This window comes from Eriocheir sinensis, chromosome 40 (assembly GCF_024679095.1).
Source record: "Eriocheir sinensis breed Jianghai 21 chromosome 40, ASM2467909v1, whole genome shotgun sequence".
Classification (NCBI taxonomy): domain Eukaryota; kingdom Metazoa; phylum Arthropoda; class Malacostraca; order Decapoda; family Varunidae; genus Eriocheir; species Eriocheir sinensis.
The window spans coordinates 4,142,753-4,161,712 of record NC_066548.1 but is presented as its reverse complement, the minus strand read 5'-3'; the positions used below and the strand labels follow the sequence as shown (position 1 = coordinate 4,161,712).

At 45.4% G+C, this 18,960-nt stretch overlaps 1 protein-coding gene across 1 annotated transcript in view; it reads left to right on the top strand.

Annotated features, from left to right (window-relative positions):
- Nucleotides 1–1,662: 1,662 nt before the first annotated feature.
- Nucleotides 1,663–18,960, top strand: part of LOC127009420 (protein O-mannosyl-transferase TMTC2-like) — a gene marked incomplete at its 5' end in the record, with an annotated part of 99,892 nt that continues 82,594 nt past the window's right edge. Inside the window, 4 exons of the mRNA XM_050882514.1 lie at nucleotides 1,663–1,916; nucleotides 7,535–8,213; nucleotides 8,610–9,294; nucleotides 9,542–9,715. Coding sequence (XP_050738471.1) covers nucleotides 1,663–1,916; nucleotides 7,535–8,213; nucleotides 8,610–9,294; nucleotides 9,542–9,715 — 1,792 coding nt within the window. The remainder of the gene's footprint in view (nucleotides 1,917–7,534; nucleotides 8,214–8,609; nucleotides 9,295–9,541; nucleotides 9,716–18,960) is intronic.

Here is an 18,960-nt window from a genome sequence, read left to right as displayed (position 1 = left end):
ACCTATAAGTGGAAGCAAGCGGAGGAGGAGGAGGAGGAGGAGGAGGTGAAAGAGGACGACGATGATAGAGGAAGGAAGGATGTAGGTGACATATGATTCGATGGCAACCTCTTTCCCGTTCTCTTTTTTTATAATTATTTTCGTCGTCTTCTCTCTCTCTCTCTCTCTCTCTCTCTCTCTCTCTCTCTCTCTCTCGTGTTCCCTCGCCTTCATTCACTCAAGCTTCCTCCTTTTAATCTCATTGCGCTGGTTTTTTTTTTTTATGTTTTGTTTTGCTGTTCCCGTTTGCTTTTTTTCCTTTTTTTTTTTTCGCTTCGTTATGGTTCATTCGCTTATGGCGAAGTAAAAGAATAAAAAAGAAAAGAATCTAGAGCGTCGATTTTTTTTCTTTTCATATTTCCTACTAGACAATTTTTTTTTTTTTTTTTTTTTTTTTGTATTCCTGAAAATTTCACGCTTACATTTATTTATTTTTTCTTGTTCGTCCAGACTCTCTCTCTCTCTCTCTCTCTCTCTCTCTCTCTCTCTCTCTCTCTCTCTCTCTCTCTCTCTCTCTCTCTCTCTCTCTCTCTCGGCCATCCGTCATACATGGTCAAGTCGGTGTTTACATTTTAGCGTGACTTACTGAGACATCGATCATCGTAAACATACTTTCCGGTGTGTGTGTGTGTGTGTGTGTGTGTGTGTGTGTGTGTGTGTGTGTGTGTGTGTGTGTGTGTGTGTGTTTCATTTTTATTTTCATTACGTTTGTCACTTTTATTTTTATTTTTTTTTCTGACGTCCATTTAGAGGTTTTTATATACTGTCAGCTTCATAACGTTGGTTTCGTCTCTTTCATATTTTTCTCTATGTTATTTCCTCTTTTATTACTCATGTTTATTTCTTATCGTTATTTCTAATCATCCCTCTTAGCCTTTTTCTTCACTTTCCAGTAACACATTTCCGTTATTCTTCTTTCCTAGGTTTTCTTTCCTCGTCCAATAAGACATTTTCTTTTATTTTTATTTTCCTAGAAGACCTCTGATCCGTCTTCCTCCGTCGTGCGTCGATATTTCTCTCCCAGAAGCTGCCATGGTCTTATTTTTCTCTTTTAGTAACAATAGACTATTCTAAGTGCACAAACTCTCCTCCTCCTCTTCCTCCTCCTTCTTCACCATGGCAACCTTCTTCTTGTCATTTTTTCTGGTAACTATATTACCTTTTTACGTAACCTTCCTAGTCTTCTTTTTTTTCCTCTCCCTTCCTCCAGTCCTGTTGCGCCATCTCAGCCTTCCCCGTCAAATGTTCCGTTCTTTTCTCTTTACCTTTATTGTGACGAAAGTTGTAGCAACAAATTATTTCTTGCTATCCTGTACATTAATCATGGAACTCTATTTGTTTTAAGGAAGTTTGTTTTTTACTATTTTTTTCTTTCTTTCGAGTGAGTGTCTACCTTCTTTTAAACGTACATTGTTCTTTTTTTCCCAAAACAGTGTCTTCCACCTATTCTCTAATTACGCTTCTTTCACTTACTTTCCCAGAATGAATTTGTTCTTCCTCCTTTTCCTCTACATCTTCCCTTTGCCGCCACTCTTTCCCTTTACCTATTTCCTTATTAACTAACTTTTACCTTCAATTTTTCCATTAGTAACCACGCTTGTCCTTGACTTCTTCTTGTAACTACCTTTTCCCTTCATCTCTTCCCTTACTAACCACTCTGTTTCTTCATTCCTTACCTTGATAACCGATAACCACAGCATCCCAATCCCCTTGCTAACCACCGTGTTCTCCCTCCACAGCCGGGCGGTGCTGGGGAACCTGGATGTGCTGGGCTCGACACCGTGGTGGTCAGTGTGGGGCCATGACTTCTGGGGGTCACCTTTGTCCCGCCGAGGGTCACACGGCTCCTGGCGACCCCTCACCACCCTCTCCTTCAGGTGTGTCCTCGTGTGTGTTTACCGGTCCTAGCGTACAATAACTAGGCGATAGGAGGGTATCAGGACACCTCTCCTCCCAAAATTGACCTCTCTTTTTGGACACTCCTTTGACCTCTATTCACGAGCAGTAAGTAGCGGGCTTTTTTTTTAATATTTTTTCTTTACGCCCTTGAATTGTCTCCTTAGCTGTAAAAAAAAAAAAAGGTGTGTTGTAGAAAATTGGAACTCGACGGTAATAAGCTGATTCCTGCTGTCTGAGAGTTTGCTTTATAACGTCCAGTCCTTATTATTCATTGCAGCGCACTACATACTTGTTTCGCTCCCTATCATTGCCTTACAGTGTCTTGTCATGTGTTTTTACCTGTCTGAATGTACCTCCGTAAGTATCTGCCGCTAGATGTAAGACAGGGAATTAGGTTCGCGCTCGTGTTGTCCTGTTGAAGGTCAAGAGCAATAGCGTAGTCCAATATTTCAAACGAGGTCCCAGTATGATCTAACTAAACCCATGTCTGCTAGGTGAACACGACGCTTGTTGCTGTGTTTCCTTGTATTTGTATGTGTATGATAGATAGATAGATAGATAGATAGGAAAAAGAGAGAGAGAGAGAGAGAGAGAGAGAGAGAGAGAGAGAGAGAGAGAGAGAGAGAGAGAGAGAGAGAGAGAGAGAGAGAGAGAGAGAGAGAGAGAGAGAGAGAGAGAGAGAGAGAGAGAGAGAGAGAGAGAGAGAGAGAGAGAGAGAGAGAGAGAGAGAGAGAGAGAGTATAGTACGTGTTATATTACAGCCCCACACACAAAAAACAAGCGTCTAATAAAGAAACTTGCCAAGAATGACAATTATCATTAAAACTTGATGACAGCTTTTCGGAATCGCCAGGCCGAGCACTCCTGCCGCGCGCCCCGGAAGGTCACAAGTTGGAGTGGGGAAAAACGGAAAAAAAAGTCTCGCTTACAAAAGTCGGAATTTTTATGATCCAGTTAAATGTCCAAGTTTGTAGTATACGGTGCTTTTCAAATGTCATCCACTTTTTTTTCTTTTTTTTTGCCGGCATATTTACCTTACTAACATCGGGAGTAGGCACCGAGCAAAAGTTGTTTCTTTATTTTTAGAAATGACTATAAAATCATCCTCAGTTAGAGACAAACTGGATCGCTTTTCTCCTCTATAAAAAGTCATTAGACCTATAAAACAAAACAAAAATGTTCAGAAGTTTCCATAGGCGCATAAAGAGAAATCGAGAGAGAAAAAATGTTTGGTGTAACGCACAGAGAGAGGAAGCGAATGTCCTAGATTAGAGAATGGACTAAAGTTGGAGACACACACACACACACACACACACACACACACACACACACACACACACACACACACACACACACACACACACACACACACACACACACACACACACACACACACACACACACACACACACACACACACACACACACACACACACACACACAAATTCGTATTCACCTACAAGCAAGAGCAGACTCAAACACAAGTACGCACACAAAAACAACAGCAAAAAAAAAAAAGTCTGCAAAATATTGACGTGTTCCCGAATACATGGTCAGGCAGACAGACGTTGTGGCACAGGTTGGTATTCTTAGACAGTTCCGACTCTCACATCAACTATTTCCAAAGGCCAAAAATGAGATCAGTCGGGTTCTAATGAGCGTTTTTGTAGGTTCATGCCACAGAAGAAGGGTCAAATTACCACTAGGGTCAATAAATTACCCCTGGAAATGCCCGAAACTCCTACGAAAGCCTTGTCAAATATGTGTGCTGGGGCGCCGGAGTGTTTAAGATAATCTCAAAACTGATACCCCCCCAAAAAAATCCAGGAAAAATCCCCACGACGCTTTTAACACATATATTATTCACATGAGCAAATAACTCACAAAATAAACACGCAGGAAAACATACGCTGCAGACGCGCAAATACCGGGTTTTCAAAGGCGAATCTGGGCTGAACCGAGACAGCTTTCGAAAAACTATCAAGGGCTGAATCCAAGCATTCCTTCAAGAGTGAACCGAAGTGAAACGGAGATACAGATAAAAGACCTTCTGGAGTGAGTAAAAGAAAGAAGAAAACGATAAAGATGGAAAATGAAATAATAATAGGGGAAGAGGAGAGGAGGAAGGAAGAGGAGGAGGAAGAGGAGGAAAAAGAGAAAAATGATGATGGTGTTGATGAGGAAGACGGATATGGGTGGAAGAGGCGGAGAAAGAGAAGGGTAAAGTAGATGGAAGAGGAGTAGAAGTTGCCTTAAAAATACAGCATAGAGGAGGAGGAGGAAGAGGAGGAGGAAGAGGGACAGCGGTGAAGTGGTGATGGAGGAAGATCAACAGAAGAGAGAAGGAAGAAAAAGCAGCTTAGGCAGAAGTGAATGGAGGAGGAAGGGGTGAAGAAAGGGAGGAAAGAAGACGTAAAATGGATTAAAAGGGAGGGAGAGAAAGTGTTAGTGGTGGAGAGAATGACAAGGAGTAACGAAAGAGAGGAGAAAGAGGGAGGTAAGAGATAAGAAGGGAAGAAAGAATGAGGAAGGGAAAACAGGAACAAAACGGATTAAAAAAATGGAAAGAAAAAAGATGGTAAAGGAGAAGTGGATTAGGAAGAGACGAAGAACAGGAGAGAGGGAGGGAGTTAAATGGTAAGAATGGAAGTAAATATGGAGAGGGAGATGATTGGTATAGGTGAGGGCAGGAGGGAGAGAGCTGAAGAGAGAAGGGAGAGAGAGGGAGGAAGTTAAGGGGTAAGAATGGAAGAAAATATGGAGAGGAAGATGATGATTGGTGGAAGTAAGGGTGGGAAGGAGAGGGCTGAAGAGAGAAGGGAGAGAGAGGGAGGAAGTTAAGGGGTAAGAATGGAAGATAATATAGAGAATGAGAGAGAGATGATTGGTGGAGGTAAGGGCAGGAGGGAGAGGGCTCAAGAGAGAAGGGAGAGAGAGAGAGGGAAGGGAAAGAGAGAAGGGGGATCCAAGAGATAGGGGAAGGAGAGTCCCCCTTTTTATCACCTCGGTACTTTATATCGGAGCCTCTCTAACCGAACTTCACACAAAAATGTTCGCCCAAGTTTCACGTTGAATAAAAGTCGGTTTTGTTTACATTTAGTTGAGTCAACTTGGCGATATTCCTTCCTCCCTTTGATGCTATGTGGAGGGAGGAAAGGAGGGAGGAAGGACGGGAGAGAAGAAGGAAGTGAAGAAGGATGGAGTGGAAAGACGAGGAGGAGGATGAAAGAGGAAGGAGGTGGATATTAGGAGGAAAATATGAGATTCTCTTCAAGGGAAATTAAATAAGGCGAGTAAGTGGGTGGAAAGGAGGAGGAGGAGGAGGAGGAGAAGGAGGACGAGGAGGACGAGAAGAAGGAGGACGAGGACGAGGATGAAAATGAGGAAGAGGAGGAGAGAGGCGAATATAGGAATAAGAAGCAGAGAGAACATGCGAAAAGGGTTAAAAAGATGATGGTTAATAAGAAGATAAACATGAGATGGAATTTAATAATGGAGTTGGAAGAAGAGGAAGATGTAGAATGAAAGTGAGATGAGAGATGGAGGGGGAGAGCAGAAGGGAGACGATAAATAAAAGAAATGGTCTGTGTGATCAAAATTATTAAAGTGTATAAGAAAAGAGAAAAAAAACACGCGTAATAGAGTTAAAGGAAGTACCAAAGGAAAATTAGAAAAAAGAAAAACAGCAGGCGTTGATGCTTCTTAAGGCAGGATGGATAGGAACACGACAACCAGGAAACTCTTCGGCCAAGGCAACCCCCGCATGGTGTGTCTATTGAATCAAACAGACGATGGAACAGTAAGGAGATTAATAGAGCTTGTTGCATTGTTACCGTTGATGTTGGTACTGTCATTGTTATTTTGATTGTTATTCTTATTATTTGTAGTTGCGAATAATAAGGTGCAGGAGCAATAATAGTAGGAGCGGAATATGTAGTTTTATAATACTGCTGTCAACATCAGAAACTCGAAGCTTCAAAACAGTGACATATACATGAAGTTTATATTAGTAATGACACCAGTAGTCACGGCCACAGCGTAACGATGAGGAAGCAGCCATCAGGGAACAGCACCATGGCGGCCACATAAATTTGGCAGGTGTCAGATACGTGGGTGCGCACAGGTCACGGCTCAGCGCATCGCTTCCCGGTTTGTCAGGGAGTTAGACAGACCAAGTGCTCTTAGGTCTGCCGCTTAGTAACACAGGGCTGGGCTGCTCCTTGTCCTTCCTTTCCTGTCATTCACCATTCATTTGTTTTCACGACGTGTCTGACTTTCATGTTATTTGGATCATTCTCAAAAGCTATTCCGTAAACCAATTCTTATTCCTGTACACAGACAAAACATGGTATTTTCTGTATCCCTGTTACTGTTGGCGCTAGAGTTAACTTTTCGTCCAACCACATCACTTGTTTACGTTTTATTAGACTAAAAAAAAATCTCATATGTTACTTCGTGTAGAAAATAGCCAAGCCTCAAAGTGTCGTTTACGTTTATCATACATCTCTATCATGTAAACCTCAAATACTTGTTATCCCTAAGAAATTTTTCGAAATATAACTGGACGGCTCTCGCGTCTTCCTTACATTTCAGTTTCATATTTTTCTCTGGGGTACAACTATTTTTTTTCGAAGGTATTTATTTAATCTTCACCACCGAGTACACTTCGTCCCCTCTTCGTAATGGCGACGCCTCAAGTATATCATCAACGCCTCCACAGGTTTTAAGAAGCCCGGCGCCTCGCACACCCTCGGCGGCTTAGCCAGACCCCGTGTACCCGACTCTCGATGATGCAGACGCTGTCACCCGCCGCTTCCTGCCTTTCCCCCATTCTTTCCTCACCCCTTCCCTCTCTTCCTTCCTACGTCCCTCAATCCCTCTTCCCATCCTTAATCTAAAACTTCTCTACTCCCTCCTCTTTCTCTCCCTTTCTCTTAACATCACCCACTCCCTCTCTTTATCGATCCCTTCCTCCCTCCATCCCTCCCTCTTTCACTCTTTCCTTCCTCTTTCTCCTCTCCCTTTCTCTCCCTTCCAGGATCTCTCCCTCCCCTCCCCCTCCGCCCCTCACTACCAAATTTTCAAACTGGTCACAAAATTTGATCACTTCGACCAAACTTTTCCCGGCCCGTAAATCTCAATTTTGACTCTGAACGATATTCCGAACTCGCCTGAAATAAGAGAGAAAAAGAAAGGAATAGAAACTCACCAGCGGCGTCTGAGGGAGCTGCTCGGGGGATACTACCAAGGCATGTAGGCAGCGGTGTTCAGATGGCGCCTTCCTCCTGCAGAAAAGAAAGTTGCATTAATTAGTATAGAAGCTCAGTCCAAAATGTCATATCGAGACCAAATTTCAGAATATCATAACTCTACTCTCTGCACTAAAATATCACATTTCATTAATAGACAGAAACGAGGCACACTCAGGGAATAGGAAATTAAGCCTGTAAGCAAATAAGAGTAGCCTTCAACGAGACAGATGGAGAAAACTGTGATTCGTTCTCTGCTCGGGTATCAAGTCCGGGGCAGCGGGAGAGAGGGAGGGTGTGTGGACGTCGTTGATGTTTTCCCTGACCACCTTTTTTTTTCTCCGCAGGGTGAACGCGGCAGTGGCTCGCGCTTTGGCTCCCGACTACGGCCTGGCGGGCACCGAGGGACACCCCGCCGGAGTGCCACCACCCTCACCACCTCTGGCATCGTCGTCGGCAGTGCCAAGTCCCGCCGTGCCTTCCCTCACCCCTTCGCTCAACGCCGCCTTCTCGGCTTCCACTTTCCACGCCTTCAACGTTCTCTTGCACGCCACCGTCACCGCTGCCTACGTGGGCGTGTTAAAGGGCGTGGGCGTGGGTGCATGGGCGTGCCTGGGGGCAGGGTCGCTCTTCGCCGCCCATCCTGTTCACGTGGAGGCCGTGGCCGGGGTGGTGGGCCGCGCCGAGCTGCTGGCCGCCCTCGCTTTCTGCCTCGCCCTCGCCGCCTACACCAGGTACCTCCGTGGGCGGGCGACGGGGCGGGCGTGGGGGCGGCGCCCCAGCGGGTGTGGACATGAGTGTGTGTGTTGGACGGACGGCCAGAGCGGACGCTCCCTGCCCAGCGTCCTCTTCTTCTGGGGCAGCAAGGGCAGGGGGGCGCCGCACCTGCCGTCGTGGGCATGGCTGGGCCTCAGTATAGCTGGCGCGGGCGTGTCCATGGCGTGCAAGGAGCAGGGCGTGACGGCGCTGGGCGTAGGGCTGCTGCTGCACGCCGCCGCGGTGGTCTGCATCACGCCAAGGAACAAGGTGAGAGAGAGAGAGAGAGAGAGAGAGAGAGAGAGAGAGAGAGAGAGAGAGAGAGAGAGAGAGACTTATAATTAGCAAAAAAAGTTAATTATTTTGGCAAATATATCATAAAAGGTCGCCGGTCGAAAGTTTAGAGAAAAGAATGGACCATTGTATCATGTACGCGGGGGAAGATTTAAAAACAATGTGTTCTCTTACAAGTTTTCTTAGGAAGCAACTATTCTTGTTATCACGGTTATGACTCTCATAAAAGCTTGTAAATGATATCTTAGCAAGGCTAACACACACGAAGGTCTGCCCACACGAGAACAGGGAAGTATGAAAACACACACACACACACACACACACTGTGAGAAGCATCTCAACAGACATGTAACGCTCTCCGTCCCCCTGCAGGCTGTGGTGACGAGTCTGGTGCGGGAGCTGTGGCCGGCTGGCGTGGGCGCCGCAGCACTGCTGTGGGCGCGTATAAACGTGGCCCCGCACACGCCCTCCTTCACCACCGCGGATAATCCCGCCGCCCACGCCCCCTCGCTGCTCACCCGCGCCCTTAGCATTGCGCGGGGCTGGGCAGTGCACGGGCGGCTGCTGGTCTGGCCCGCCACGCTGTCCTTTGACTGGTCACAGGGCGCCGTGCCGCTCGTCACGTGTCTCAGTGACCCCGCCAACCTGGAGACTGCGGCGCTGCTGGCGTGTGTGGGGGTCCTGGCCGCTACCGCCGCCGCCGCCTGCTGGAGGGCCCGCCAGCAGCTCAGCACGGCCGCCAAGATGTACACATATCAGAGCCAGCACGCCTACCACGACGTGCTCAACAACAACGTGACGCAGCACGGGGAGGCCGCCTGCCCCGCCTGCCCCCAGCGCCGGCCCCCGCGCCGGCCGGCCAGCCCCCTGCCCCTCGTGCTGGCCTGGGGCCTTCTTGTTGTGCCCTTCCTCCCCGCCTCCAACTTGGCCGCCTACGTGGGCTTTGTTGTGGCGGAGCGCGTTCTCTATCTCCCCTCCATGGGCGCCTGCTTGCTGGTGGCTCTCGGCTGCCAGAGTCTGTGGCGCGCCCTGGGCTGCGGCAAGTGTTCCTCCTCAGGTAAGTGTGTCCGCCACTCAGACACCTGTCGCTCCATGCCGCAGTAACATGTTGTCAAATCATATCGCAGGCAATGGTAACCTATCAAAGTGGTAGCGTCAACCCGGCAAGGTAAAAAAATTGCTAAGATAAATAAGTGATCAATACATACATAAACAAAAATAATAAATTAATAAAATTAAGGCCGGCTTAAAGGCCTCAGTCTCTTGTGTGGCTCGTGCTGTAGTAGTCTTTGTCCCTTCCGCAGGGGACAGCCGCAGTAAATCCCAGGGGCGGCGGGGGAGGCGGTGGAGAGGGGTGCTGATAGGCGGGTGGGTGGTGCTGTTGGCGCTGCTCTCCGCCCGCACCGTCAGGAGGAACCAGGACTGGCAGAGCGACGAGACTCTCTACCGCTCCGGCGTCTCCCTCAACCCCCCAAAAGGTAAGTCACGCTTGTTACGCTGTTACTCTTGTTACCCGAGTCATGCCTATTCGTATCTCTTAGGGAGAGCATAACCAGTCACTCGTTACATCTGAGGGGGCAGTCTCACAGATGGTTATATAGGGAACACTGGATCACACAACCATATCCAGTAACACTTGTCTGACCAGAGTAGCGCCAAGTAACGCCGCTTCGAGGTGTCAGTGAGTCGTAGCGGTGAAGCAGCAAAACACTCCAATAACCATGAAAGAAAAACGAAGTGAAAAAATAAAGTTCTGGCGCCAAAAAGTGTAAATGGGATCAAATGTTTCCTTGTCCCTTTCTCCTCTACATGCTCCATTTCCTCCTTTTCTCCTTTCTCCTCATTCTCATTCATATTTTTACGCTTTGCTTCCTCGTTATTGTTATTTTCCACTTCTTCCATTTCCTCTACACGCTCCATCTTGTTTTCTCCTTTCTCCCCATTCTCATTTGTGTTTTTCATACTTTGCTTCCTCCTTATTGCTATTTTCCACTTCCTCCATTTCTCTCTACTTCATCTCCAATCCCTTTTCAGTTTTCCTCCTTCACCTTCTACTTCCTCAACCTACTATCCCTCATCCTCTCACTTTTCTTCTTTCTTCTCATTCTCATTCTCCTCTTCCTCTCCTCTTCCTCGTTTCCCTCTTTCCCCTGCTCCTCTTTCTCTTCCCATTCTACCTCCTCCTCCTCTTCTTTTCCTGTTCCTTTTTTTCTCCCTACTCAGCCTCCTTCTTTCCCTTTTCCTCTACTGCTTCATATCTCCTCTTCCTCAAACTCCTACTGAACATCCTATCTTCTCTTATATATGCCTTTTCTCCTTCTCCTCCTCCTCCACCTCCTCCTGCTCCTCCTCCACGTTAACCTGCACCTGATGGCTCCTCCTCGTCCGTCCCCTCAATTTCTCTCACCGGTAATTACGTTTCCCCTCAGGATAAGTTGTATGCAGTGCGCTAACAAGCCTCGAGGACTGTTCACGGAAAGTTGGCGTTCTCTCTCTCCCTCTCTGTCTCTCTGTGTGTCTCAGTCTCGCTGTGTGTCTCAGTCTCTCTCTCTCTCAGCGTGACCCATACGAATAATAATAAATAATAACACACAATATCCTCATCATCGCCAACGACTCTGTAATTATTTGGGAATCTCTGCTTTAATACCCTACAGCATCACAGAGCGCCAGATTAACGACTTGCCAACGCTAATAACACAGGAAATTACCATGAAAAACTCTCGTCAAATAGTCAGCCAATCCGAATACACACTCCATACGCCTCCTCTTCCTCCCTCCTCTCCCTCTCTCTCTCTCTTCCACTTCAATCACTCCATCTACCCGCCCTACCAGCATTAGTCTCCCCCTCTCTCCCCATCCCCTCACCTCGGGCTCGTAGGATGAAGCTCAGTCAGTCATCGTCATTGTCATTTGAGTGAGTGTGATTACCTTTTGTCCTTCATAATGGCGAGTCATGAATTTTAAGCTCAATCCAGGAAGGCTAATTGCCCGGTTATTCACACACGCGCACACATGTGAAGGTAGACACACACACGCTTACACACACATACAGACACACAGACACAGCTACGGACACATACACATTGATTCCCTTTACGCTGGTCAATCAACTATACACATTCCGGTTTTTTGTTTTTTTTTCACTCTCTCTTGTCTCTCCACTTAAGTCTCGTTCTTCATTCCTGTTTCACTTCACATTCTCTCCCTTTCTCACTGTCTATCCTCGTGTATCCATTCCATTCTAATCTAATTACGTTCTTTTATCCACCTCGTATTTTTGTTTTTTTCTCCTGTCTCTCCATTTCATCTCATTCTCCTTTACTAAGTCGCTTAATCTCATTCCTCCTCACTATCTATCCTCGTGTATCCATTCCATTCTAACCTAATAACGTTATTTTATCCACCTCGTATTTTTGTTTTTTTCTCCTGTCTCTCCATTTCATCTCATTCTCCTTTACTATGTCGCTTAATCTCATTGCTCCTCACTATCTATCCCCGTGTATCCATTCCATTCTAATCTAATTACGTTCTTTTATCCACCTCGTATTTTTGTTTTTTTCTCCTGTCTCTCCATTTCATCTCATTCTCCTTTACTATGTCGCTTAATCTCATTCCTCCTCACTCTCTATCCTCGTCCATGCCTTCCATTTCAACTCAGTAACGTTTCTTCATCCATCTCGTAAAGTCTTGCAGTCACTAAACCTTTCCCCTCGTCATCCACCCAACATCCACTTCCCTTTTCTTGTTAACTTATAGCTACACATTGATTCTCGTAGCCTGGTTGTGTGTATTCCTGCAGCCTCCCACTTATAAATTAGGCTTTATCTCATTTTCTATCTATCCTTCTTTTGTTTTCTTTCTCTGTTAGGTTATCTTCGTCAGGTATTTCGGAACACCTTAATTAAGCTTCATCTCATCGTCCGTCTATCCGCCTTTCGTTTTTTCTTTCGCTCTTAGTTCGTCTTCGTCAGGTGTTTCAGAAGACCTTTTATCTTTGTATCATCTGTTCATCCCTCCCTCCCTCCCCTCGTTGTTTTCTCTCTCCAGTACTTCACCTTTGTCAGGTATTTCAGCCGACCTTTATCACGCTCTATCTCATTTTCGATTTATCTTCCTCTTGATGTTTTCTCCCTCTCGTTTCTTTTTTTTTTTAGATACACACATTCACTCCGGCCCTGAGAAAGTTCAGTCTTGTTTTAATCAGCTTTTTTCTAGGATCGATAATGACGAAGCTCCTTAAAAATGCTGCCGGGACTCACGCTCCTCCGCTAACTTTCACGGCTAGACAAATGAATTCTTCCCCCAAAATAACACACCTGGTTTTTTTTTTCTCTCTCTCTCTCTCTCTCTCTGGGTACAGTACACCTTTCTTACTCCTCCTGCACACACATAGACTATCCTTCCTTCCTTCCTTCCTTCATTTCTTTCCACCGTTCTTCCTCCCGTTCCCTCTTCTTTCTCTTCTTTCGTTCTTCCGTATCTCCTTCCTTCTCTATTTTTTCTTGCCTTCTCTCCTTCGTTTCTTCTGTTTTTTCAGCTTTCTCATTTACTTGTAACGCTAAGGTATGTGTCTATTTATTTATATTGTTCCATGTTGTGTTCTGATAACTTCTTTTGGTCGTCTTTTATATTGTGTTGAAAGTGAAGTTGGGCTTTGCTTGTGCTTAGCGTTCAGAAATTATTTTATAGTAACACGCTTGTGAAATGGTAAAGATGAATAGTGAAAGAAAATGAAGAGTAAAAATGTGATCTAGGTTTTATCTTTTGTATAATAGTTCTTCACATATAGAAAAAAAAATAATTGATGATAAAAGAAAAACATGAGAGAAGCTATCGAATTTTTTTTTTCTGGGGGGGGGGAAGTAATTAGTGTTTCTTAGTAAAAGTGTGATCTAGGTTTTCTCTTTTGTATACTATTCAGCACATCCTGGTCCTACACATAAAAAAAAAAAGATGATAAAACAGAAAAAAAATCATGAGAAAAGCTACCGAAGTTTTTTTTCTTCATCCCAATAATTGATCACGAAAAAAAAGAGAAAAAAATGCACACCGAAGTCCGAACCAACTCTGGACCCACGAAATGTCACGTATGAAAAAGTGATACGTGAAGTGAGTTTTTTATTTTTTTGAAGAGCCACCCCGATAATTACGGAAAGAATAAGAGAGAACGAAAACGAGAGGCGAGGTAACGAAATAACACACCTTGAGCGAGGCACCCAATTCAAAGGACGCGGGACATTACGAATTCATGCCAGACAAAGAATAGGAAAGGAACACATTTTAACAGCGCCGCCACTCACTCCGTCAGCCCCGAAGTCACACAGCCACTCTTGTCGGTCACTCTCTAATCAACCAATCACCCAGTCGATACAGTCATCATAACACAGGTCTCTTTTTCCAGGAATCGGAGGTATTACACAGATTAGCTTACCTCAGCCAGAGTAGATATTTTTAAAAGCGCCGCCACTCCCTCCGTCATCCCCGAAGTCACTCAGCCACTCTTGTCTGTCACTCTCCAGTCAACCAATCACTCAGTCAGTTTATAACCCAGTCGATACAGTCACAACACAGGTCTCTTCTTCCAGGAATCAGAAGTATTACACAGATTAGTTTACCTCACTCTGAGTAGACGTTACCTTTACTATAAATAAAACCTGGCCGCAGCTTCTCTTCCCCTCTCCCTTTAAACATCTGTCTCTCTTAATACTTTCCTTCCACCTGTTCCTAATTTTTTACCTTAGATACTGAGACCTTTTTTTCATGTCCTTACCTATTCATCTCGTCACACCTTAACCACTTAACTGCCAAGTCTCTTCAAATCTTCCTGCTGCTTCTCCTTCCATTCCCTATTTCATCTCTTCCAGTCTTTCACTAAGTCTCTTCTCTCTTCATACCTTCGTTTTACCTCATCCATTATTCCTTTTAACCTTCTTCATATCCTCTCCTTTCTCTTCTCATCTCTCTCCCCTTCTTGACTTCCTTACGCTCTTCATTTAATCACTCTTCACACCGTCCTAATACATAACCTACCCTCCCTTCTCTTCCTTCCTTTCCTCCCTATTCTCCCCTTCCTCCCCGCGTCCCTCCTCCCCTTCCCTTCCAAGACCTAATCTCTTTACACCTCCCTAATACAAACCTCCCTCCCTTCCCTTTCTCCCTGTCCTCCCTATTGTCTCCTTATGCTCTCCTCACCTCCCCCTCCTCTTCTAAGTACGCACCTGCCCTCACTTCCCTTCTCCCTTTTCTCACCTTCTCCTCCTCCTCGTCCCTTCTCTCCTCCCCCCTCAGCGCGGCCCTAAAACACTCCCCGTTAATAACAAACTTGGGGACGCTGTTAGTCGGTGGTGCAACAAAAGTTCAAAAACAATCCTAAAATATTACGCGGACGACTTTCGAGACACGAGCATCCCGGCCGAACTTGGGAATTATTCCGCTGTTGTTGTAACTTCGGTAAATCCTTTTTGTCTTTCTTTTTCCTGTTTTCTGGGTCTGCGTTTGTGTCTGTCTGTGTTTCTGCCTACGATCCCCTGGAGTCGTTCTCGTGTTTTTACTCTGATGGTCTTTCTTTTCTGGTTCGCGTTCCTTTGTTTTCTCTATTGGTTTCATCTCAAGAAGTTAAATAAATGCTGTCCTTCCCTCCTCCTCCTCCTCCTCCTTCTACTGTTGTGTTGTTGTTGTTGTTTTTGTTGGTGTATGAACTGGGTCTTTATTTGTTGTTTTTATTTATCTGTTATTTTTTTGTTTTGTTTATGATCCTAACTTATTGATTTTCTATTTTCCTTATTTGTTTTTGTTTTGTTTTTCAAGTCATTTGCTTCTACGTGATGTGTTACTACCACGAGCTGCAGAGGAGTCCCCTTTTATCTCTCCTTCTACTGTCCTTTTTCACGTACTCTCCTCTGTTCGTCATATTTTTTTTTTTCACTCAGATGGTCCGTTTTAGTGTCGTTGTCTTGCTTTCGTCTTTGTCTTCTTTTTCACACTCCTACAAACTTCTTTTTTACTTTGTTTTCTCCTTTCGTTCCGTTCCTCTTTCCCGTTTTCTCTTCTTCCATTTCATCTTTATTTTCTTTACCCTTTTCCGTTCCTTTTTACCTGTCTTCCTTTCCTACCTTCACGTCCATCGTTTCTCTCCACCTCCGTCTTCCTATTATTCCTTTTCTCCTTGCTATTCTCTACCTCTGTCTTCCTTTCTTTTCCATAATGTCCATCGTTCCTTCCCCTTTCTACTCTTCCCTCCCTCTTTATATATTTTCCTTCCTCTTTCTATTCTTTCCTTCCTTTTTTTCTATTCTTCCCTCCATCTTTCTACTTCTTCCTTGCTATTTCTCTTCCCTGTCTTGTTGTCCGTCCTTACCCTTCCCTTGCATCCTACCTCCGAGCCTCCCTTCCTCCATCCCAACCCCCTTCCCTAGTTACCTCTCCCTCTCTACCTCAGCGTTGCCAGATCATCGTATCCACCATTGTATTGCTGTTTTTAGACACTTAACTATAGGAAAAAGACACAAATACTTAAACCTTTCATCGGTAACTATAAATAAATGCAGTTATTGGAGTAGAGGAGACAATTTTGGGGTCGGAAATCGGAAAACAGAAGAGGCTGAGTAAGTCAATCTCGTAACGCAACTCTTCCTACCTCCCTCCCGCCAGCCCTCTCGGAGCCCAGCCAATCACTTAAGCGCGTCGTTTCATTACAGTCGCGTCAACACAGCTTGGTCCACACGCCCCAGATTTATCCCCCAACACAACGCAAAGTAAAGGCGAACCCAAAACCTAAACCGATCCGCGCAAGTTGAGATTTTTCCCCTCCCTCGCCTCGCCTCTTTGCCTTCAGCGTGTGGTGCCTTGGTTTTATTACTCAGACGAAGGAAGGTTTTTTTTCTTCTTCTGCCTCGTCCTACCTTAGAGAGGGGAATGGGGAAGGGAAGAATGGAAGGATGAAAGGTAAAAGGGATGGAAAGCAAGCAGAAAGAAAGGTACAAAGGGAAGGAGAAGAAAAAGCAAGAACATTAGGAAGGCAGGCTGAAAGGAAGGAAAGGAGGAAGGACAGTAGGAAGGAAGAAAGGAAGGAAGGAAAGAAAGGGGGAGGAAGAAAGAAAGGAAAGGAGAAAGGAAGGAAGGAAGGGAGGCGGAAATGAAAGAAGGTAAGGAAGAAATAAAGCGAGAAAGAATGGAAGAAAGAAAGAATGATGCAAATGGAAGGAGAAAGGAAGGAAAGGACGAAGGAGGTAAAGAGAGACAGAAATAATGGAGGAACTTAAAAAGAAATGTCAGTAGAAAGAAAAGAAAACAATCCCTTGACACAGAGGAATAAAAAAGAAAAAAAATAATAGAAATGGAAGGAGGAAGCATTCAGGCCGATGAGACCCCGAGAGACCAAAAAGGAAAGAAGGGAGGCAGGTAGGAAAGAAGGAAGGTTAGAAATAAAGAAAGGAGAGAATGGAGAAAGGAAAGGAAGAAAAGAAGAAAGAACTACCCGGAACAGGAAAGAAGAATACCCATGTGACAGGATCGACAGGCATACAGAGAACGAGGAAGGGAGGAAGGAATAGGTGAGAGAAATGAGAGAAAGGAAGAAGGGTAGAAAGGGAGGAAGGAAGGGAGAGTAATTGGGTGTATGGGGAAACATATTAGTGGTGAACGATCGACTACCTCTTCGCCATACATACAGAGAAAAGAGAGAAAGACTAAATGAAAGGAAGGAGTATTAATGAGTAAGGAGGAGGGGAGAAAGCAAGGCAGGAAGGAGCATCAGGTATAGGATGAAGGATACCAGTGTTGCAGGATTGGCTGACTCTTAGTTACACACACACAGAGATGAGAGAAAGAGTTAATGAAAGGATTGAAAGAAGGGAAGGAGAGAAGGAAGGAGTGAAGGAAGCAAGGAAGGAAGGAAGAAACGAAGAAGGAAGGTGTTGCAGGATCGACAATCTCTCACGCATACGAAGTGAGAGGAATGGAAGGAAATAGAAAGGAGTGAAGGAAGCCAGGAAGGAAGCAAGGGAGGAAGGAGCATTAGGCGTAGGGGGAAGGAAGAAGGAAGGTGTTGCAGGATCGACAATCTCTAATGCATACAGAGAAGTGAGAGAAATGGAAGGAACAATGAAGGAGCGAAGGAAGCAAGGGGAGGAAGCAAGGCAGGAAGGAGCATTAGCCGTAGCAGGAAGGATGCCCTTGTTGCAGGATCCGCTGTCCCTCCGTCACGCCTGCAGACGTCCGGAGTAATCAGGAGTGATCGGATATCGGGCGGCTGTGTGGCTGAGCGTCAGGAGTTAATTCGGTCATAATTATCGCTAATCGATGAAGAGTAACGACAAGGCAGGACTGGAGACGAGGAGGAATGGGAGAAGTCGGAACCAGTGCAGCTTATGGGATGGAGGTGAAAGGGATGGAGGAGGAGAGAGAGGTATGTGAGGAGGAGGAAGGAAGAGGAGGGATGGGAGAAGTCGGAACCAGAGCAGCTTATGGGATGGAGGTGAAAGGGATGGAGGAACGTGAATGGAGGAGGAGAGAGAGGTATGAGGAGGAGGAAGGAAGAGGAGGGATGGGAGAAGTCGAAGCCAGTGAAGCTTGTGGGATGGAGGGAGATGAATGGAAGTGATAAATGGCGGAAGAGCAATGAGGAAGGAGGATGAAATAGACATGGAGGAGGAATAGGAGACGTAATGGGTTGAGCTAAAAGAGTAGATAGACTGGAAAAGGAAAAGGGATTGGAAAAGAGGAAGGGATGGATGGAGGAAGAGAGAGAGATGTGATGAAGGAGGTGGAGGAGAGAGGAAGGAAAGTATATTGTTACTAAAAAATAAATAAAAGAGAGAGAGAGAGAGAGAGAGAGAGAGAGAGAGAGAGAGAGAGAGAGAGAGAGAGAGAGAGAGAGAGAGAGAGAGAGAGAGAGAGAGAGAGAGAGAGAGAGAGAGAGAGAGAGAGAGAGAGAGAGAGAGAGAGAGAGAGAGAGAGAGAGAGAGAGAGAGAGAGAGAGAGAATCAAGGAGCCTTCGAAAGTTGGAAAAAGTCACGTACACACACACACACACACACACACACACACACACACACGAAAACAGCGTAAACAAGAAACAAACACCCAAACAGTCACGCTAATAAAAAAAAACACAAACGAGATAAAACAACCATAAAAACACTGAAAAAAAAATACACCAAACAGAAAACAAAGAAAAAAAAGAAATGAGGGAAGGAATAAAGGAAGAGAGGAATGAATGATGAGCAGAGAGGAAAGAAAGTAGGAAGAGAGGGAGAAAGGGAAGGGACAAAACGGAGGAATAAACACGCGTGGAGGAGGAGGAGGAGGAGGAGGAGGAGGTGGAGTTGGAGGAAAATATGACATGAAAGGCGCGGAGGGAAGCCAGGACAAGGAGACCCAAAATAATGGTAAACAAACAGACGAGAGAAACACTTCACGACGTGGCTACTCACAAAGACATAGAGGAGGAGGAGGAGAAGGAGGAGGAGGAGGAGAAGGAGGAGGAGGAGGAGAAGGAGGAGGAGGAGGAGGACAAACAGAGATGGATGGAGTTTTAAAAGAAGAAGAACAAAAAGAACGAGAATAAGGACAAGGAGGAGGAGTAGGAAGAGACAGATGGGAAGATAAAAGAGGGGAAGAAGAACAAGGAGGAGGAGGAGGAGGAGGAGGTGACAGATGAGAAGATAAAGGAGGGGAGGAAAAAAAAACACAAGGACAAGATAGAATGAAAGAAAGAAAA